This window comes from Chelonoidis abingdonii, chromosome 3 (genome assembly GCF_003597395.2).
Source record: "Chelonoidis abingdonii isolate Lonesome George chromosome 3, CheloAbing_2.0, whole genome shotgun sequence".
NCBI lineage: Eukaryota > Metazoa > Chordata > Testudines > Testudinidae > Chelonoidis > Chelonoidis abingdonii.
This window is the reverse complement of record NC_133771.1, coordinates 64,311,251-64,334,630: the sequence shown is the minus strand read 5'-3', so window position 1 is coordinate 64,334,630 and position 23,380 is coordinate 64,311,251. Positions and strand designations below refer to the sequence as shown.

At 45.5% G+C, this 23,380-nt stretch overlaps 1 protein-coding gene across 4 annotated transcripts in view; it reads left to right on the top strand.

Annotated features, from left to right (window-relative positions):
• The window catches only part of PHIP (PHIP subunit of CUL4-Ring ligase complex), a 341,415-nt gene that overhangs the window by 80,420 nt on the left and 237,615 nt on the right, over positions 1–23,380 (top strand). For all 4 annotated transcript variants that reach the window (XM_032794919.1, XM_032794918.2, XM_032794916.2 and 1 more), the window contains one exon: positions 12,168–12,389. In XM_032794919.1, coding sequence (XP_032650810.1) covers positions 12,168–12,389 — 222 coding nt within the window. The remainder of the gene's footprint in view (positions 1–12,167; positions 12,390–23,380) is intronic.

The following is a 23,380-nucleotide window of genomic DNA, read 5'->3' as shown; positions in this document are numbered from 1 at the left end:
ATTAGGAAAAAGTTCCTAACAGTCAGGGTAGTTAAACACTGGAATAAATTGCGTAGGGAGGTTGTGGAATCTCCATCTCTGGAGATATTTAAGAGTAGGTTAGATAAATGTCTATCAGGGATGGTTTAGACAGTATTTGTTCACATGATGGGGAAGATTGTCCACAGATATATTCGCCACTTATCCAGAACAAGAAGTGCCCACAGTACTGCTCCTGGGTGGGGATGGTATTCTCTGGGTGTTGCTCTCTTCCTCCACTGGGGCAAGGACCTTCTTTATGCCTTACCTCCATTTCGTCTTCTGCTAAAGTGTTTGCTAAAGATAAAGAGGGACGGAGCTTACATAATTCTAATTGCTCCTACTTGGCCAAGACAGATCTGGTACCCTTACCTGATGCAGCTTGTGATGTGCCCACCAATTTCCCTTCCAGCCTCTCTGCACCTCCTCTCACAGGACAAAGGGCAAATGATGCATCTAAACTCGGGGATTCTCCACCTCAAAGCTTGGCAGCTACGTGGTTCCAGCACCTAGAAAGCTCATGCTCAAAGGAAGTACAAGAGGTTGTACTACACAGTAGAAAGTCCTTCATGCGATGCACTTAAGTGCTGAAATGGTCCAGGTTTCAGATTTGGTGCATGTCCCAAAAAATCTCTCCAGTGTCTGAAACTATTTCACGTATTCTGGAATATGTCTATATGTCTGAGTGTGTCTTAAAAATTGGGTTTATCCCTGAGCTTTCTCAAGGTCCATCTAGCAGCTGGTGCAGCATTTCACCAGGCAGCAGAGGAGTACTCAGTGCTATCGCACCCAACTACCCAACTTACACAATGTTCTTCCCATATAAGATTACTCTCAGGCCGCACCTGAAGTAACCTCCTCTCTTCACATGAATCAGTCAATTCACCGTCCCATCTTCTACCCCAAGCCTCACCAAGACAATAGGGAGGCCATGCTACATACCATAGAAGTTAGGAGAGCCCTAGCATTCTACCTCAATAGGACAGAAGCCTTTAGGACTTTCCCTAGACTGTTCCTCTCTATGATGTAAAGATCTAAGTGCTCAGCAATATCAGCCCAAAGACTCTCTAAGTGCGTCTCAAGTTGCATCAGACTGCTACCAGATTTGTAACGACCCTTGCAGACTCCATCTGTGCACATTCCACAAGATTTGTCTCATCTGTCACCTTCTTTAAGGGTGATCCTATCTCAGAGATCTGCAGAGCAGTGGTGTGGGCATCAGTCCACATCTTCTCAGAACATCATGCCATCATTGAGGACTCTGTGTCTGATGCTGTCTTTGGCTCCACAGTACTGTCATCTTTGACTGACCCGACTCCGAAGTCCCAGCCCTCCAAAAGGAGTACTGATTGGGAGTCGTCTACAGTGAAGCACCCATAGGGACACTACTCTAAGAAGAAGTTGTTACTCACCTTGGACAGTAAAGATGGTTCTTTGAGATACATGTCCCTATGGGTGCTCCACTACCTACCTTCCTCTCCTCTACTTTGGAGCTCTTGGTTCTGACTCTCTGATAGAGAAGGAACTGTAGTTGATTAGCCAGCTAGCATCATGACGTAGCATGAGGAGAGAGAGAGCGCGCATGTGTGGGCCCAATAGACAGTGCTTCCAAAGGTCTCTGATCATCAGCACGGGGATGCAGACACATCTATAGTGGAGCATCCATAGGGGGACACATCTCAAAGAACCATCATTACTGCGCAAAGTGAGTTATTTCTTCGTAGGAGCTGTGCAAAGCTGTCCAGTGCCCTTTTAATATTTTTAATAGGTATTGCCACTTGGACTTTGTGTTGACTGGTCCAATATGAATTTGTATGCAGATGAGAAGCTACTGAAAGATAAACATAATGGTCTTCGCGGCTGCATCATTTGTCTACAGCATTTCCTGTGTAAGTCAGAAGATGATGATCCTCCAGGGGCTTTTTCCCTCAGATTTCTTTTCTTTTTTGTTTATCTTCCTCCTTGGATTGGACATTGCTAAACAGACACCTGCAGCCTGCACTGGTGGCAACAAGTCCCAGAAATAATTTTTTCACTTGCTAGTTGTTTCCTGCGATTCAATTCCACCAGTGCAGATGAACCAGAAGTTGGAACCCTCGTAAAGGATATCTATAAGCCCCTATACTTGTATTTGTAGAGGTAAGTCACAGAATATAATTGACAGTTAATAAGTGTTTGTTTTTATTCAAAAGATGGTGGTGGTTTTACAGATCGCTTTTAAAATGTCATATAACACTGCCTTGTAAATTGGAATTTCTACTAGAACTCTCTTTAGACAGTAAGATGGGTGCAGCGTCAAACTGTAATGTGGCAGAAAATGAAGTCATAACTGACATCAATCATATTCTGTAAGAATGGAAGTGAATACAAATTATATAGAGCACATAAGCTAGGGAACTCTTCTGTGTTTATAGAGTGCCCAGTAGCTTAAGGGCTTTGTCTGTGATTTGGAACCCCTTTACATTACTGCAATACAGATAATGATACTTCTCATAAGTTTGCTGATAATCAGTACTTTGCTTCATAGAAAGCTAGCTGTTGTATTTGTACACAGATGAGTGCGTTGAGTCCAAAGTTCAGCAAAAAATGACAAGGATGCAAGTTTGATTTTTTTTTAAACCAGTCATTTTAATCACATTTCTCTTAATAAAAGTATTTATTATGCATGTCTGTTTGACAAGGCTTCTAGTTTTGAGATCATGTGAATGTTAGTTGCCTAAAAAGTAAGAATCTAAACAATATGAAAGTTAGAAGAGTGTGGCTTACAAAAATTTGTGGTGTTGCTATAGCAACATTTTCATCTTTTTTTCAAAAAAGAAAATTGCTATTGAAGTACATGATAGCGTAGTGATAATGTGGGAAGAATGAATCTCTAGGCCCAGCTACTGAAATATTTTAGGGATGAGACTGTAAGTGGACCTACACAACATGGAGCGGTGATGGAGGCTGGTTACAGCTAAATGGTATCCAATGACGAAACCTTGTTAATGACCGTGTCTGAAGTTATGCCACACTTTTAGAGAGAAACTGGTGGTGAGGTAGAAGGAAAGAAAATGAAGGAGGAAGCATAATTGCTTAAAATTCAGTTTTATGGTAGTAGATTCAATATTAATTGTTTCACTAATGTTAATATCCATTGCCCAGTTTATAAATAACTTTTTCCCCAGTTCCCAGAAGGATACACTTATACAATCAACTGTTCCTTTCCCATTGCTCTCTCCCTAATCTTGCTTGTAATTAACAAGACAATAAAATGGAATGAATTGGTGTTGTATAGGGAATTAGACTATTTGTATGACAGCTATCTCATTTTTTGCAGAAAGTGAACGTGGCAGGGGACCACAAGAAGAGAAAAGATGAGTAATGGTTAAGGCAACTGTATTCTATCCCTGCCTCTGTCATGGACTTTCTGTGCAATTCTAGGCAAGTCACTTAAACACATGATCACAGCTGGCCACTATTTGGTGTATTTCATTCTAGGTTTCCAGTGTGAGACCTGGAGCCTTATTTTCAGAAGTGCTGAGCATGGAGGACTGCACCTGAAGTTAGTAGGAGCTGCAGATGCCCAGCACTTCTGCCAATAAGACGTTCTTGAGAGCTGAGCACAAGGTTGAGAGTCAAGAGGCCTTGAGCTCTAATTCTGGCTGAAATTAAACACAAAATCCATACACTATGATATACTTAAGCATATTTATTCTTCAAACATTAAGTGGATTAAAAACTAGCTAATAAGTCTCAAAATGTAATTGTAAACAGGGGATAATAAGCCAGTGGGTGTGTTTCTCTTGGGGTCTTGCAAGGATTGGTTCTTGGCTCTGTACTGTTTAACAGTTTTATCAGTGACCTGGAGGAAACATAAAAACATTACTAATAAAGTTTTCAGGTGACACACCGGTCACTTTTAGAGAAATTCAGATCATTTGGGTATACTGGGCACAATCAATATGTGTTTAATACAGCCAGATGTAACTAGGAAGAAAAAATTCAGTTCATGCTTACAGGATGGCAGACCCTTTTTTGGTAAGCAGTGACTCTGCAAGAGACTTCAGGATCATAGTGGGTAATCAGCTGAATCCGAGCTTGAAGTGTCACTCTGGGTACATCTACACTGCAAAAAAAGACCTGTGGCAGAGAGCCTCAGAAACAGGATCAACTGATTTGGTCTTGCGGAGCTTGTACTACAGGGCTAAAATAGTAGTGTGGAAGTTTGGGCTTGGGCTGGAGCCTGGGCTCCACGGTCCTTCCCCCTTGTTGGTTTTCAGAGCCCAGGCTCAAACCTGAGCCCAAACTTCCATACTGGGCGCTGAAAACTAACACGGGGGAAGGATCGTGGAGCCCAAACATCTGCACTGCTACTTTGAGTCTATTTTTAGTCCCAGAGCTCGATCCTCACTCTGTGTTGCTGCCATGTGGTGTGGGGTTCCCCCCCATTTATAAGTATATCCTCCGTGGCTAAAAGGGTTAATGCAGTCTTTGGATGTGTAAATGGGAATATCAAGTAGGATAATTTTTAGCAACCTTTGATTTTACAGGATCTATTACAGGGGTGGGCAAACTTTTTGGCTCGAGGGCCACGTCAGGGTTGCAAAACTATATAGAGGACTGCATAGTGAAGGCTGTACCTCTCCAAACAGCCTGGCCCCTGCCCTCTGTCTGAACCCCTCCTACTTCCCACCCCCTGACTACACTCCTCAGAACCCCGACCCATCCAACCCCCCCCCACTCTGTCCCCTGACTGCCTCCTCCTGAGACCCCTCCCTGACCCTAACCCAGGACCCCACCCTCTATGCAACCCCTCCCTGCTCCCTGTCCCCTGACTGACCCAGCCCCTATACACACCTCCGCCCCCAGACAGGCCCCCCAGGACTCCCAGGCCTATCCAATCCCCCGTTCCCCATCCCCTGACTGCCCTCCCCCTCCCCGAATCTCCACCCCATCCAACTGCCCTCTGAGTGACCCTGCTGCCCAGAGCACTGCCTGCGTGGCGGTGTGGCTGCGGGAGAGGGGGAACAGTGAGGGAGGGGCCCTTTTTGATCAGCTAACCAGGAGGCAGCTGGTGACTGCAGAAGAAATTTTGAACTTGTAAGTCACATTGGAGGATGGTTAGGTTGGCTTTTTTCCCCTATTAACTTTTAGTATGCGCAACAACTGTGCATGAGAAATCTGGAACACTTGCACAAAAGAAACTTTAATCTTCTTTTACGTTATTCTGAACACTTGGCAAAATTTTCCATATGATACTTTTCTCTGCATTTTTGGGTCATATCTTCAGCAACTTGGATACAGTATTCACAGTTAGTTTGCACTTCTTTCATGTCACAGGAGCCTCTGGTTGCTGGAAGGAAAAACTACAGGAGAAGTTCTGCTCAGCTCCTGTAGCCCAGGGATGGAGTATGCTTAGTACAGATGACATCTTCGGCTAATTTAGCTGCCAAATTCTAACAAGTCTCTACTGAGCCTATAAGAGCTGAGGTTTCTCAGAGAATTATAATTTGGCCAGATTTCAGTGGTTCTTCATAGCGATGGCAAAAGGCACATCCCTGACACCCAGGTGATTCTTCCCCACAACCACCCACCTCTTGCCCAAATTCAGGCCCCTGTTCCAAACCATGGAGAAGCTAGAGCCTCACAGCACAACAGTTAAAAAATCAGTATGGGCCAAACAACTTGTTTTTCTCTAATTTCATTTCCAGAAATTGCTGACCTGGTTTTGCTGAACCTTTTTTTTTTTTCTAACTTGAAGCAGATACGTGCCATAGAAAATTTCAGACTGAACAATTTAATTTTGGCAAAGTTGATAAGAAACTGAAAACAAGGTCTTGTACAGTAACTCCTCACTTAACGTTGTCCTGGTTAACTTTGTTTCTTCATTGTTACATTTGCTGATCAATTAGAGAACATGCTTGTTTAAAGTTGTACAATGCTCCCTTATAACGTTGTTTGGCAAGCACCTGCTTTGTCCACTGCCTGCAGGAAGAGCAGCTCGTTGGAGCTAGCTCTTGGGTTTGGAACTATAGTGGATCGGCAGCGCCTCTGTCAGCTCCCCTAAATTCCCTGTGTGACAGCCACCAGCAGGCTAGCAGTTGCTGGGCAGGTCAGCTGTCCGTCCCCCCAATGCTATGGGCTGCTGTACTTTATCTCCGGGCATGGAGATGGGACAGGACAGGGCTCAGAATGGAGGAAACTTGCTGGCAGCAGCTGCTGTCTCAACTTGCTGATCTACTTAAAAAGGCAATGAGCTTAGAGTGGAGTCAGCACACTTAAAGGGGCAATGTGCGTCACACTCTCACGCACACAGTGTGTGTCTCTGTCTCTCCCTCTTACGTACACACTCTCTCTCTCTCTCTCTGCCTCCCTCCCCTCCCTTCATTCCTGCTACCTTGTAGAGTGTGAGGCTACAATAACAACAATGTGTTAACCCTTGAGGGCTCAGCTGAGTGCTTGTTAATCATTTAGCAGTAAGGCAGTCTCTGGGAAATATCCCATCTTCTGATTCCACTACCTCAACAAATCTTCACAATAATCATTGCTGTGTACAGTGTTAAATTGTTTGTTTAAAACTTATTGTGTGTGTGTGTGTGTGTGTGTATATATATGTGTGTATATATATATATGTGTGTGTATATATATGTGTGTATATATATGTATATATATGTGTGTGTATATATATGTGTGTATATATATAGTGTCTTTTTCTTTTGCCTGGCGAAAAAAAATTCCGTGGAACCTAACTCCCTCTCCCCCATTTACCTTAATTCTTATGGGGAAATTGGATTTGCTTAACATCATTTTGCTTAAAGTAGCATTTTTCAGGAACGTAACTACAATGTTAAGCGAGGAGTTACTGTAATTGAAAGTGTTAAGCAGCCTTAGCTATGGGCATCACTTCCAGCACTACCATGACACTAATTGTACCTGACAGTAACTATACATGACATAGTTACGAGTTGCAAGAAATACCTTGTGTGTGTAAATGAGAGGGAGAGAAATCTCTGACGTGTATAAAGAAATTACTTTTCAGAATATTTAAGTACAAGCAGTGTTGATTTTAATGTTCGTAAAGTTAACAAGGAATAGCTACAAAGGAATGAACAAATGGTTTGAGTAGTGTGCCCTCATGTTTTTGACAGTGACCTTTGCTCAGTGTTTCAAAGAAATGTGAGAAATGCCCTTTCTTTCTCTTTTTTTAATAATACTTCTAGTGAATTGTGCAATACTTTCCTATTGGGCAGAGGTGAGTGGGGAATCTTTTCCTGACATTAGCTAAACAATCTGGTTCTCTCCTGAAGCATCAAGGCTGATAACCCACATTTTGTTCTAGCTGTAGTAGTGAACTGCAGATGATATATTTATTTCATATATCTAATCTTTTCTGAATTTTATTAAGTTAATTATGTTGTATTAGACTTCATGTATTTGAACAGTGCTGCTGTTTCATTTTATAATGTGCGCACAAGTGTGTATTCAAATGGTTTCTCTACCACTCATTCTTATATTGTCTCCATGTTAAATATTTAGACTTCTTTAAAGATGGAGCCCCTATCACATGCACATCCTTATGTTTTGTTGACCCTCTTTAGACTTTTCTGTTTACTGCAGTATACCATAACTCCACAGCGATGGGGGTATGAAACTATCCTAGAAAGACACATGCGTGGGGAAGTTCAGTACTACTGAAGTAAAACTTGAATGGATGATAAAGCAGTAGAATATGTTGGGATGCAAATCCCAGTGCATAAAAAAGCAAACTGTGTGGTATATTATAGCCCTCCAGATCAAAATAGTACACAATATTGAGAGAGATCACATGCCATCAAGCTTCTAAAACTGGAATGTACAATTTCAAATATTTACAGCCTTAATTTCACATTGGGACATAGTTTGGAGAAGCAATGCTGTAATAACTGAGTTTGTTTTTAAAAATAGGTTTTTGTTTGTGCTCCTTTGCTCTTTTCTCAGTGTTTCATTCAGATTTTGCTACTTGGTTTTCAGGTTGTCAGATTCCATCCTATTTAAATACTTTAGTATGTATTTTGATAAGTTAATAACATCTTCATCTCTGTTTAGTTTGGGTAAAATCAAGCGGAAACTGTTTTACTGTCTTAAACTTGTGCATTCGGACTTTTACACTTAAATGTGTGTAACTGTGTTCTGTGACTTTCATTCTTCTAGGTCTCGTAACCTATCGTCTTTATTTTCCTTGTGTGTGACATACATAGATGTACTAAATAGTAATTTTTGTATTTAAAGTACACATGTTCTAATTATAATTTGTATATACAGAATATGCATATTAGACTGCATCTTAGAATTGGAGCCCTGAGCGATACAAAATTTATATCCGCGGATAGAAAGCTGATATCTGTGGCGCTTCAGGGCTCTAATGACAATGAACGAGACCAGCAGGACTCTAGCCAGTGACTGGGCCAGGAACTGCAGCGGCAACAGCAGCAGCATGCTAGACCACCACTCGTAGGAGCCAGCATCCGTCCTGGGCGGCTCCAGCATGGCTGTGCTTCTTCAAACCCTGCCCAGTGGGCCTGGCTGGTGTCTGGTGTGTTCGCTGCTTCACTGGCAACTATCACTGGTCGTGTGTGCAAGCGGCTCACAGGCTCTGAAACAGTAGTTTCACACCGCTGCGAGTAGCAGCCTGACACGCTGCTGCTTTTGCCATTGCGATTCCTAGCCTGGTCACTTGCCATAGCCCATCCTGCTAGTCTTGTTCATTGTTGGAAGAGCTCTGCAGCTCCATGGATATCTGCTTTATATCTGTGGATATACGTTTTGTATCTGCGCTGAGCTTTACTTAGAATTTCACTAAAATGCTAATTAGATTTCACTACAATGCTAATTCTATACTTATACTACAAAAATTATGCCTGTTAATATCTTTTTAATAGAACAACAGTATCTTGATGGAAAGAAACGGAAAATAAATATTTTAAGAATAGATATGAAAAGACTGTCTGGAAAACTAGTTTTGTAAAGAACAGAGCCTGGATATGTGTTGTTTTTTTTCAGAAGTTCTAGATGGCTCGATTCTGTCTTTTATGATAGTTAGAGAACCAGTATCAGACCGGTGTTACCAAATCTGAAGAATTATCCTGATAATCTTTTAGAATATCTTTCTTTATCCTCAGAATTTAGTATGTGACCTCAAGTTTTATTTATTTCACCACCTTCAAACTGAGCTCTAAATACAGAATTACTAATTTCCTTGTTGACATTTTAATGGTGGTCGGCACCAGAATTTTTCACAAATGTAATGACTTTATCTTCATAACAGTGTTGTCAGATAAGATGGTATTCTTTCCATTTCACAGATGGGAGGTAGAGGCACAGAGAGACTAACCAAATTTTTGGTGCCCAACTTGAGATATCTAGGGCCTGGTTTTTTTTTCAGAGTATTTAGTATTATAAAACACTTCGTATGTTCAGAGCAGAGCTATCATTGACTTCATTTTGCTGTGAGTGCTTAATACTTCTGCAAATCAGACCCCAGGGTCTCAGTTTGGGCACCCAGAACATGAGGAATGTGAAAAATTTGCTTAAATGACTTGTCCAGCACATCTTTCAACTTCTGCAACAGCCTCATGGACTACAGTGGGGTGAAAGATTGAAACCTTTTGACTTAGACGGATGTCTACCACTACGTTCATCATAACTGATAACAGTTGTAGGTTCTGCACCTCTGTGAGTGGACCAACCACTAGAGAGGGAGATAAAACCTACATTTTGCCAGCAATTTTTTACAGCTATTTGAAGACAGCGTCAGAAGAATTTCAAAATTTGAGAATCTTGCTTCTGGAGGGGAGAGTGTTCTAGTGCATGAGTTCCCAAACTGTGGTACATGTGCCACTGGTCATATGTTGGAAGGTGGTTGGAAGGTGACCCTTTGCAGCGGGCTGGTCTGTCCCCTGTAAGGTGTAATTGGGTTTGGGGACAACAAACCCACCACTGTTCCATGACGTCGCCCCTTTTAAGGAAACAGGTATTCAAGGGAGTAGCAAACTAGTTGGGCTGTGGGGTCAGATGTTAATCATGTATTTACCGCCATAATGTGATAAAGCTCAGATGTTGGGTGACTCGAAGAGTCACTGTGCGGACAGCCTGGACAAGAGAATTTGTAGGAGAGCATCAAGTCAGATCAGGGGTTCTCTGGCTTGGGAACCAGAAAGGGAGACTGGTGGGCGGGGGAAGCCTGCCTGAATCACAGAACAACCCAAGGAGGTTCTGTGAGGCCCCAGAACCAAGGGAAAGAAGTGCATGAGTTCAAGGACCAAGGGAGGCTGTGTGGAATGGGATTGGAATCTGGATATTGGTGGGGTGGGGAAGTATGCTTGAGTCACAGCACGGCCCCATAAAGTAGGGCTTTGGAATCCCTCAACCAAGAGAAAGGAGTTGTGAATTTGAGGACCAGGGTACTCTAGTTATTTACTCGTTGTAGACAGAGCTGTTCTCCCTGGTACTGCTGGCCTCTTTTGCATTCTCCTTTTTCTCTTTAGTTTTATCTGAATTCCTTGACTAGATTCTTCTCAGACTTTCTCCGGTCCATATTAAACGTTCCTCCCTTGCCACTACTTCAAGGCTCCCTACTGTTGTTGTTCCTGAAGCATCCTCCTTTTCTGTCAAGGAACTTTCTTAAAATATTTCCTCCTTTCTCCTCTCTCTAGGACATCACTCAAATCATTCCAGTTTCTGCTTTAATAATAATAGAGAGAAAAAAAATCATCCCATATATATTACATTATACATGGCATATTATTTGGATGGGAAGAGTGAGTAGGTTCTTTCTAGGCTGCTGTCATTCTGTAAATCTAACTTGTAGGCATGGCACATATCGTGATACCAGACCTCAAGGCCCAGAATCCCCTCTTCTCTTGCAGTCCCTCCTAATTAATGAATTATATTTACGTGCCAGCATAAACCTGGGCCTCATAGATGTGCTGCAACAAAATGGATTTTTTTTAGCTGAGTTATAACTGGAACCTGTTCAATTTTACAAAAAGTGATGACAGATGTGTGACTCTGATCCGTGATCTATGATTAGAGCTCATAAAACATTAGTTGTTAACTTTCTGGGGTGAAGTTTTTAACTTGCTTTTGTGTATATCCCTATGGAGAGGAAGAATAGTCCCAGTGGTAAGGGCCTGTGGCTCTGGAAATATGGACTCAGTTCCCTGCTCTGTCACAGACTTCCTGTGTGACTTTAAGCAAGCCATATAGGGCCCAATTTTAAAAAATATTTAGGTGCCCAAATGTGCAGATAGGCACCTAGTGAGATTTTCAAAAGCACTGAGGTGCCTGACACTAGTCACCTATCTACATCTTTGTGCTCTCTGAGAAGGTATTAACAGACCTTTCATTTGTTCCCAGGGTCTTGGATTTCATTTAAAACAAAAACCAAATAATCTGTTATGGTTTCAAAGGAAACTGTCAAAATGTGAATTTACTGTAACCAGGACAGAAATGTCTGCCTGAGTTTGCAGAGAACCTGGGACAGCTCTGAGTGTTGTGAATTGCCCCATTCATCTCAATAGGCATTAATAAAGATTTTTTTTTTTTTGATGCTTTGAAAGTTATCTGTTTCACTCCTTATTAAAGCATGCCGGAAAGGTGAGGAAATATATTCTGAAGATATACGCTAGCATTTCTTAAGTTGAGAGTGCATGAAGGACTAGCTGGCTCAGGGAGAGAATAGAAATACAAGTATAGCATAAAATATTAAATTCAACATAAAATAAATACAAGGAACACTGTACTGATTCATTATTAATTTTCATATTAAATATAACTTCAGTTTTAAAATATAAATCAGGCTGTTTGCAGTATCTACAGTTTGTTGCCCTGGCGTTTTGCAGAAACTAAAAGACCTTGCTAAAGAATTTAGATCCAGCTTGCTGCAGGGCTTCTGTGTACATTTATAGATGCATAATTTGTGTATGCTGTTGGCACTTAGCATACTTTGTATTCTGCTTGCACATTCTTCTGCAGCTTTCCTCTGCAGCTTTCCTCAATATATTCAGACTGTGGTGAGAAGTGGGTTTACAATGAATGTCACTAATTTTGTTGTTTTAGTTAAATAACATAGGTATGAGACATCAGAAGAGATAATTATATGGTTGTAATGATTGCTGCCTTGTTTTTAGGGTTCTGATGATTGCCTTGTAAAAATCTGGGCAACAGATGATGGAAGGTTGTTGGCAACTTTAAGAGGACATGCAGCTGAAATATCTGACATGGCTGTGAACTATGAGAACACCATGATTGCTGCAGGGAGCTGTGATAAAATGATCAGAGTTTGGTGTCTTCGAACATGTGCACCCTTAGCAGTTTTGCAAGGTCACAGTGCATCCATAACATCACTACAGGTAACAATCTTTCTGTCTTTCTACAAATCACATAAGTGAGGAAGTGGATTGCAGCAATAACAGGTTTTTTTTCTGTAAAGTTTGTTTTAGTAAGTAACGTGCAACAGGTAACTAAATTGTAAAGCGTGGACGAGGAGCTTTTAAAAATTGAGTGGCCCCTTTAGTTTTTTTTAATAATGTCATAAATGTGTGACAGACTCGAGACATGATTTTTGTCCCAAAGATTCTGTTCTGATTCTGCAAAAATATATGGTTCCCTTTATGCACATGTATAGTCCTTTTGAAGTCAGTGGGACTATTTGTATATAAAGTTAGGTATGTAAGTCTGTGCAGGACCAACACCTAAGTTATGCACAAGTGATAATAAATATTGGGTGTGATAGGAAGAAGATTGTCAAGCATTAAAAGAACAAGTTCATTAGCTGATTTGTTTAATAATTCACAGCACTTGTCATTTATAAAAGAGAGCTTGTTGTAAGGCTGTTTCTATTCCTTATATTTGTTAAGGTCTTTCCTTGGATACTTGTCCCTATTGTGTTCCACACTAGGTGCACATGCACCCAAGATAGGCGATTTTTTGCTAGCAGTGTCTGTTTCATCTGTGCATACTTGACCTGAGATGTAGCGCTTCCCCCCCCACCCCCAGTACAGCTGGCACTGCGTGCACGGTATCTTTGGACTGGATTTTTCAAAGAGAACTTCAATGTGTGTGCGCAAAATAAAATCCATACCCTTCCTTCTTTTGTTTAGTATTATGGGAACTGATTATGCTAAAATCTCCCAGCTTCAGATATTGTGAAGTAAGCACTTCCCTCTCAGTGACTCTACTTGATGCCTTTTTTTGTTTGAGGGGACATGAGACTTGCCTAAAGTGCAGTATCTGTAGGTTATTTTCTGGAAGAACAAGCAATTCCAGGGAGATAAGGCTAAAAATGTGCCCCCCCCCACCATGTGGTCAGCCTCAGATCTGGGCCCACCTGACACCCCTGTACAATGGACAGAAGAGCCAGAGTGTGCTTCTTTCAGCTTGGCATTGGTTAGCTCCAGAGCGCATGCAGTTAAGCTTACCTTAAAGGATAGGAGAAGCCAGGGGAAAGTAGAAGTTAAAAGTTAAACACCCTCCCAAGGAAATGAGACAAAGCTCCCCTTGTATCTTTTTTTTTAAGTTGAAATTACCTTTTCGTTCCAAGATGAGTGAAGCTGGTGCAGGTACAGATGCAGCATTGCAAGAGTGTTGAACCAGCACTGCGGCACTGATGTCATAGGACCCTATGATCATGCCCAATACTAAGTCTCTTGTTACAGTACCCACCATCGGCATCAGCTGCTACCACATCATTGATACCAATTGATGCATTGTAGAAAGCAGATCAGTACTGAGTGGTTATCAACAGTAAAGAGAATGATCGAGCTTCACAGTACTGATTCAGTGCATCGTATTAGGGGACCTACAAATATCTGAGCCCAAATCCCCTTGCTGTCAGGAGGCTTACATTTATCTCCAGTACAGAACTCAGTTACTTCCTCAGTACCAGTCTCCTTCCTGCTACTAACCTTAAGAGAGGGACAGTTCAGTCCCATTCCCACTATTCCTCATCTGGAGTCAGATGTATCATATTCATTATCTGACTCCCAGAACAGAGTGAGTGATTCACTTACCTGTTTCCCTACAGCCTGTTCATAAGACCATAAGAACAGCCATATTGGGTCAGACCAATGGTCCATCTAGCCCAGTATCCTATCTTCTGACAGGAACCGGTGCCAAATGAACAGAAGAGGGCAATTCCATTTGATCTATCCCCTGTGGTCCAGTCCCAGCCTCAAATTTTGTCTCAGAAAGGTGGTCCAAGATGTCCCATTATTCTAGATAAAGGGATTATCAGTCTTCTCATATGTCCTGAGAGCCATCTCTCTGAGGCCCCCCCTTTTTTTCTTTTACCGGTACAGTGCTGTTCAGTGGCCATATTGGGAACCCAGGAACTGTTATAGGGGACATCCTTTCCAGTCGCCTCTCAAAACGAGTGATGAAGAGAGAGAAGCAGAAGTCCGCTTAGCCTCGTGGGTCTTCTGTGTATACTCAACATCAGGAGCAGCTCTCTGAAGGAAAAGACCAGCTCAGAGAGGAAGTTAGCTCAGCCTCTGAAGTCCTTTCCTTGTCTTCTGTGGATGAGGAAGTGATACCAGCCTGACTATTATGTACTGAATACTTTTAGCTTTTAAGAACTCATGAAGAGGGTAGTGAATTTGTTCCAAATCATGTTAGAGGAAGTCCTGAGAGGCTCTTTATAAGCTATTAGACATCATTCTTGCTATTATGCTGGGCAAATCATAATTCTGATTAATGATGCTCACTTGGAGCCTGCAAAGACTGTATGGCATACTCCTGCTATTATTTATTTTTCTTTTAAAAAGACTGAGAAGAAATATTATTTTACTGCAAAAGAAGCTGAATACTTGTACTTCCATCCAGTACTATGCTATCTTCTGGTAGCTGCAGCTAATGAGAGAAATAAACAGTACTATTCTAAGAGAGCCTCATTTAGTACAAATGTAAAGCATTTAGACTTTTTGGACAAAAACTATTCTGTTGTAAGTATGCAGTTTCAAATTTCTAATTACCAAGTTCTCATGGCAAAGTGTGATTTTCTCCACTACAATAATTTCACAAATTTTGTTCACCAGTTGTCATTGATAATGAACTGTCATTTAATAGCAAGATCTTCATTACAGGCTTCCTTATATGTGGCAGACACCACTTTATGCTCTTTAGTAACCTCTATCATGATGTGTTGGTCATTGTGGCGTAAGTCTTTGAATATTCTGAAAGAAGACCAAGCCATAGTGAATGACCTTCCATTAGGGCACCCTGATCTTTTCAGTGAGAGAACAAATGGGTCCCTCCACTCTTTTTTATGGGTTCCCATGATGCCTGATGTTCTTTAGACATTTATACTCCAATAATAAAAAGGAAATATGGTAAACTTCAATCTTACCCTAGACAAAGGACAGGTCCGTCCATCCTTTTGCTGGCCGAGGCCTCCAGAGCCTTGAAGGAAAAGTCAGAAACTACAAAATAGAAATCTATCTGCTTTCTCTTTGCAGTCTGTGCTGACCAGCAAGCATCTCTTTTGATGGGATTGTGGAGAGCTGCAAAATAATCATTCCTCTAGATCTTGCTTCTGCTCCTTTTCCCCAGACTCCTATTGGAAACTTCCGTTTTTCCAGTGTGGGAGAGCATAGAATGCTGTAATAGACAAGAGGATGTTAAAAATTATTACAACTGTTCATGCGATTCAATTCCATGCTTTTCCCGCTCCCCACCCCCCTTCCCTGTTCCTTTTCAGGAATCCCTCTCAAAGGAGACTTCTTGTCCAGAAAGAGGATTCTCTCCTTACTTGCTGAGCAATAGAAGCTGTGCCTCATTAACACCAAAGCAAAGTTTTTTTTTTTTAACTTCAAATATTTTCTTGTACCCAAGAAAATGAGAGGTTGGAGGCCAATCCTGGACCTTAGAATGCTCAGCACTTTCATTCACCATTTGAAATTTAAGCATGGTTACCTTAGCTTCCATAATACTGTTGTTAGATCTGGGATATGGGCTTACAGCTGTTGACCTCCAGGATTATTTCCTCATAAATATATTATCTTGTACACAAGAGATTTCTGATTTGTGATTGGTCCAAATGTTACCTATTCAGGGTTCTTTCCCTTTGGCCTGACACTGGCACCGGGGGTATTTACCAAACGGTGGCTCCTTTCCTAAGATAACAGGGTATGATAGTCTGTTTATATCTGGGCAACTGGCTTCTCAAGTGAAAGTCCTATCAAGAAGTTCAAAACTCTATGTGAATGACTCCCCAGCTTTTTCACACTCTGTTTGAGAGTAAAAGAAGAAAAGTCAGTTTTAACACCAACAGAATGTATAGTTCTTCTTCAAATGCTTGCTCATATCCATTCCAGTTAGGTGTGTGTGCGCCGCGTCAACGTTCGTTGGAAGATTTTTACCCTAGCAACACTCGGTGGGCTGGCAGGGCACCCCCTGGAGTGGCGCCGCTATGGTGCCGGATATATACCCCTGCCGACAAATCCGCCCCTCAGTTCCTTCTTACCGCCTGTGTCGGTCGTTGGAACAGTGGAGCACGGCTGGTGGTAGGTCCTGGTCTCACTCTCGGTACCAGTACGACTCCCGGTACCATTCTCCGGTGCCACGTGGAGACGGTTCGACTAGTTGCAGAGACCATCCCCCAAATGGTCTCGGCTCCTCTGTGGCCTTCTCAGCACCCATCCGTATCATCCCATGCGGACAGTGCTTCCTAGGGGGATTCGGACACTCACAGCAGGTTCACCCAAGGAACCTACGGCCCGTACCAGGGACCTCATCAGTGGTCCTTTTGAACGCCTTGGGCTTATTACCAAGCCCAAGGTGAACCCGCTGTGCCATCATGCTCCGGTCCGTCAGAACACCGCATGCCAGAGGCCACTGTCAGCCGACCTCCCCCTGCTGGTACGGAGGAAGCTGCTGCCCCCGCACCAGACCCCCACAATCTGCCAGCTCCGCATGTCCCCCAGGATCAGGAGTCGGTACAGGATCCACTCGTCCCGGGGCTTTCATCCTCCTCCTCTCTGGATGAAGTAGTAGCGGGGACATCATCGTCGGGCCCGCCTCCAATTGACCTCAGGTCACATCGACACACACGCAAGAATATCAACTTGCCAGCAGAGGAGGTTCCAGAGGTTGAGGACCCGGTGATAAGTATATTGTTGGTGGAGGCACCAACCAGAGTGGCCCTGCCATTCATTCATTCGATCCAGGCTAGGGCAGACACCATCTGGCAATCCCCGGCATCCATCCTGCCCACAACCAGAGGGGTCGAACGGAAATACATGGTGCCCTCCAAAGGGTATGAGTACCTATGTGTGCACCCCACTCCCTGTTCATTGGTTGTACAGTCTGTCAATGAGTGGGAGTGCCACGGCCAACAAGCCCCTGCACCTAAATCAAGGGAGGCTCGGCGTATGGACTTGTTGGGACAGAAAATCTATTCCGCAGGAGGCCTCCAACTCAGGGTGGCAAACCAACAAGCCCTGCTGAGTAGATACAATTACAACACCTGGGAGGCGGTAGGGAAGTTTACAGAGCTGGTCCCGCAAGACTCCCGCCAGGAATTTACAGCACTACTGGAGGAAGGAAAGAAAGTAGCACGGACCTCTCTACAGGCCTCTCTGGACGCTGTGGATTTAGCAGCTAGAACCGTCGCCTCTGGAATCGCCATGCGACGTATATCATGGCTGCAAGTGTCAGACCTGCCACCTGAACTTCAGCACACTATACAAGATTTACCATTTGATGGCCAGGGCCTGTTCTCACAGAAGACGGACCCTAGGCTACAGAGTCTGAAAGACAATTGCGTAATCATGCGTTCGCTCGGAATGCATACGCCTCAGACTCAAAGAAGATCCTTCCGCTCTCAACCTCAGCGCCCTTATCCCCTGCCTAGGCCAAGGCAAGACTTTATCAGAAGGCGAGGTCGTACCAATCACAGACGTCAGTCTCGACCTCAAGGGGTAACAGTTCCGGTCTCACCAAGCCAACAGCGGGACCCAAATCAAACTTTTGAGGGTGCGCCCTAAAGCAGTGTACCAATTGTCTCCCAGGATCCTTTTCAGTTTTACAACCGCCTTTCCCCGTTCCTCCCTGCGTGGTCCCGCTTAACCTCAGATCTTTGGGTTCTACGCACGGTGGAGTTTGGATACCATCTTCAGTTTACTTCACCCCCTCCCTCTCAACCCCCTTCCTCGTCCCTCTTCAGGGACCCCTTTCACGAGCAACTTCTCCTGCAAGAGGTTCGGAGACTCCTTGCAATGGGGGCTATAGAGGAGGTACCGAAGGAATTAATGGGCAAGGGGTTTTATTCCCGATATTTCCTAATCCCCAAGGCGAAAGGGGGCCTCCGGCCTATCCTAGACCTGCGACGACTGAACAAGTTCATGAAAAAATTCAAGTTCCGCATGGTATCCCTGGGGACCATCATCCCTTCCCTGGATCCCGGAGGTTGGTACATCGCTCTCGATATGAAGGACGCGGATTTCCACATTGCAATTTACCCTCTGCACAGACGGTATCTACACTTTGTGGTGAACCATCAACACTATCAGTTTACGGTCCTTCCCCTTGGCCTCTCCACAGCCCCTCCGGTATTCACGAAGTGTATGGTGGTAGTCACCGCCTCCCTCCATCGTCGTCAAATATATGTCTTCCCATACCTCGACGACTGGCTTATTCAAGGGACCTCCTTGGCACAGGTCACCAGTCATGTGAACATCATCAAGGACCTATTCATGTGTCTAGGCCTGATAATCAATTTGGAAAAATCTACTCTAGTGCCGACGCAAAGGATAGAGTTCATCGGGGCCACTCTTAACGCCAATCTTGCAATGGCCAGTTTGCCTCTACCTCGTTTTCAGGCAATAGTCTCACTTATACAAAGACTTCAAAGCTTCCCGATGACCTCAGCTCGCACTTGCCTTGGCCTCCTTGGTCACATGGCTGCATGCACATTCGTGACAAAGCACGACAGACTGCGCATGTGTCCCTTTCAGACGTGGCTCGCCTCAGCCTGCCGTCCAGGCAGAGACGCCATAGATATTGTAATCACAATTCCACCGAGCATCCTTAGCTCCCTCGACTGGTGGCTGACGCCATCATCTCTTGGCTGGGGTGCTCACCTAGGGCACCTTCGCACCCAAGGCCTTTGGTCATCTCGGGAGTTGGCGTTGCACATAAATGACCAAGAACTGAGAGCAGTCCGAATGGTGTGCCAAGTGTTCCAGCGCCATCTACAGGGTCGTTGTGTTGCAGTGTTCACAGACAACGCAAAGGCCATGTATTACATAAACAAGCAGGGAGGGACACGATCCTCCCCCTTTGTCAAGAGGCGGTACAACTGTGGGACTTTTGCATAGCCCACTCAATAGACCGGGTAGCGTCCTTTCTCCCAGGAGTCCGGAACACTCTGGCAGATCAACTGAGGAGATCCTTCCTGTTTCATGAGTGGTCCATCCATCCAGACATTCTCCATGCTGTCTTCCGGAAGTGAGAGTTTCCCCACATAGACCTCTTTGCCTCCCGAGAGAACAGGAAATGCCAGGTGCTCTGCTCCTTGCAAGGTCGCTCCCTGGGCTCCCTCTCGGATGCATTCCTAATCCCGTGGAAGGGGCACCTATTTAATGCCTTCTCACCCTTTCCTCTTGTCCACAGAGTCATACTCAAGCTCTGCAGGGACAGAGCCCGACTAATCCTCAATGCTCCGGCATGGCCGAGACAGCATTGGTACACCCTGTTGCTTGACCTCTCTATGGCAGACCCGATCCCCCTGCAGCTATGCCCGGACCTCATAACGCAGGACTTCGGCAGGCTTCACCACCCGGACCTGCAGTCCCTTCATCTGACAGCCTGGCTGCTGTCTGGTTGAGCCAATCTGAGTTGCGTTGTTCCACTTCAGTACAACAGGGAAGCAGAATGCCTTCCACGCGGAAGACATATCTTGCCAAGTGGAAGCGCTTCTCCCACTGGTGCACTCAGCGTAACTTTATCCCCAAAAGTGTATCGGTTCCCATTATCTTGGACTATTTATGGTCCCTCAAGGAGCAGGGACTGGCGACCTCTTCTCCAAGGGTGCATCTTGCAGCTATTTCTGCCTTCCACCCTGGGGAAACTGGCAGTTCTGTCTTTTCTCACCCCACGGTTTCCAGATTCCTCAAGGGCTTGGAGTGGCTGTACCCGCAGGTCAAGCGTCAAACCCCTACCTGGGATCTAAACCTCGTGTTAGCTAGGCTTATGGGTTCCCCCTTTTAGCCTTTAGCCACATGCTCGCTGCTGTACCTTTTCTGGAAGACAGCCTTCCTAGTCACTATCACCTTGGCTAGATGTGTCTCGGAACTTCGAGCTTTAACTGCGGATCCCCCATATACAGTATTCCACAAGGAAAAGATACAGCTGCGACCGCACCCGGCATTCCTCCCTAAGGGGTCTCTGCCTTGCACGTTAATCAAGACATCTTTCTACCAGTCTTTTTCCCGAAGCCGCACTCATCGCGCTGGGAACAACAGCTGCATACTTAGGATGTCCGCAGGGCTCTCGCCTTTTATATTGAGAGGACCAAACCCTTTCGACGTTCACCAAAGCTCTTTGTAGCTGTCGCAGAGCGCATGAAGGGCATGCCAGTCTCTTCCCAATGGATTTCATCTTGGGTGACATCCTGTATCTGGACATGCTATGACTTGGCTCACATTCCAACTGGCCATCTCACCGCCCATTCTACTCGGGCTCAAGCCTCATCTGCTGCTTTCCTGGCCCATGTTCCCATCCAGGAAATATGTCACGCGGCTACCTGGTCTTCCATCCACGCCTTTGGATCACACTACTCATTGGTCCAGCAGACCAGAGACGATGCTGCCTTAGACTCAGCGGTCTTACATTCCACAATGTCTCACTCCGACCCCACCGCCTAGGTAAGGCTTGGGAATCACCTAACTGGAATGGATATGAGCAAGCACTCGAAGAAGAAAAGACGGTTACTCATCTTTGTAACGGTTGTTCTTCGAGATGTGTTGCTCATATCCGTTCCAAACCCGCCCTCCTTCTTCACTGTCGGAGTAGCCGGCAAGAAGGAACTGAGGGGCGGAGGGGTCGGCAGGGGTATATATCCGCCACCATAGCGGCGCCAGTCCAGGGGGCTCCCTGCCGGGCCACCGAGTGTTGCTAAGATGAAAATCTTCTGACGAACATGCATGTGGCGCGCGCACATCTAACTGGAATGGATATGAGCAACGCATCTCGAAGAACAACAAGTTACAAAGGTGAGTAACTGTCTTTTTATTGGCCTGCTACTGTATTCCAGGACAGCAAAAGAGTACTTACCTCACAACAGATTCCAGACTATATCCAACCTCATCATCCAACTTCAAGTAATTCTTCTTTGAGTGATAGCTCATGTGTATTCCACAGTAGGTGTGTGTGCTTGCCACGTGCACTAGTGCTGAAAGTTTTTCCCCTAGCAGTTCCCGTAGGAGGGAAGCACCCCCTGCCTGGCACGGTATAAGGGGAGCTGCACGCTCCCCCCCACCCTCAGTTCCTTCTTGCCACCACTGAAAGTGCGTTGGAACTGCTTAGCTCCAGCCTTGCTGCAGCTTGTCCCCAGAACTGTTCGTTCTGGAGTCAGTTTAGTTTTCAGTGAAGTTTAATTAGTTAGTGAGCCTGGGCCGGGGCATGCCCCGTGCCCCGGGATTTAAGTCATGTGGCTCCTGTAGGCGTTGAGTGCCAAGGAGTAACCTGCACACGGACTGTTTGCGCTGCTTGGGAGAAACCTGTATCAGCGAAAGGTGCAAGATCTACAGGTCGTTTAAGCCCTGGACTGAAAAAGAAAGGGACATTAGACTCCGGGCCATCCTGATGAGGTCGGCGCTGGCCCCGACCTCGGCACGCCACTCCGATCTGGTACCAGGCACCGTGGCGTTGATACGTGGAGACCCTCAGGTACTTCGACTAGTCGGCACTGCTCCCCTTCCACAGGGCATGCCAAGAGGACCGGAAAGACTCCCTCTTCGCAACGGCACTGAGGGAAGTTTGGGACAGAGACGAGGCCTATGTCAGATAGTTCTCGGTCCCCATCAGGCCCTTGGCCTCCGACTCACACGGAGCGGAGTAGCCCGGCCCCTTCGGAGCAGGCCTCTCCGGATGTCCAGATGACATCTACGCCCGAAGCCCTCCAGGTGGCTAAGAACGTCATGTCCATGCTGGTGCCGGGAGTGCTGCCAATGTCAGCCCCGTGTTCCAGAGGCAAGCTGCCACTGGGTTTGCCACAGTCACCGCCGGCCCGGTACCGGTCTCCATCGAGGGAACATTCCCGACACTGCTCACCGCCCAGTGACCGTTCCCAGTCCAACGCATAAAGTCCATGTAGATCGCCCATGATGCCAGCTAGACTGTCTTCACGGAGCGAGCACAGACAGGACTGCGGCAGACATCACCAACAGTCCTTGTCTCGAAGGCAGTACCGCAGTCAGTCGCAGGGCAAAGTCTCCGCCAAGGCACTGTAGCTCCAGGCGTTAATCACTGGCTCCTCATCGTCGCAGGTCCGCCCGTCGAGACTGCTCTTGGAGCAGCCACTACCGTCGGTGCCATTCTCCCGCCTGGAGGTTGTGGTCCCGTGGTCGATGTAGGTCCCGGCATCATCACTCCAGGTCCGGAGGCAGCAGCGTGTCGTACGCCAGCCTGAGCTCTGCACTATTGGCCTTCATCCCTAGTCCGCTGAGGAAAGAGTTGATGGGACCCACTTCCTCGCTGTGCACAGAGTCCGACCTGGTGGTGGACCCTCCGGTGCCGGCTGACACCCAAAGTACTACACCGGCCTCCTTGCCCCATCTGGAGGAGCTGATTGCGGCCCCGCCGCCCTCTGTTCTGCAGGAGGACTACCGGGCCCATCAAGAATTACTAAAAAGGGTGGCAGGGAGCCTCCATCTCGAGGCAGAGGAAATGGAGGAGCCCTCAGACTCCCTGTTCAATGTTTTGTCCCCCTCGGCACCAGACAGGGTGGCCCTGCCACTCTGTGAAGGGGTGGTGAGAATTTCAGGTGCCCTGTGGCAAGCAATAGCCTCTTTGGCTCCCATCTCTAAGAAGGCGGAGCGCAAGTACTTTGTACCTACTAAGGGTCATGAGTATTTGTATACCCACCTGGCGCCCAACTCTTTGGTCGAGTTGGTCAACCACAAGGAGCGATTGGGGGCAGCCAGCCCCGACCCCAAAGAACAAAGACTCTTGGAGGCTGAATGCTTTTGGGAGAAAAATGTATGTGTCGTCAAGCTTCCAGCTGAGAGGCGCAAACCATCAGGCTCTCCTGGGTCACTATGATTTTAATCTCTGGGGATCCCTCCCCAAGTTCGAGGACTGCCTCCGGGAGTGAGATGAAGGAGTTTAAGACGCTCGTGGAGGA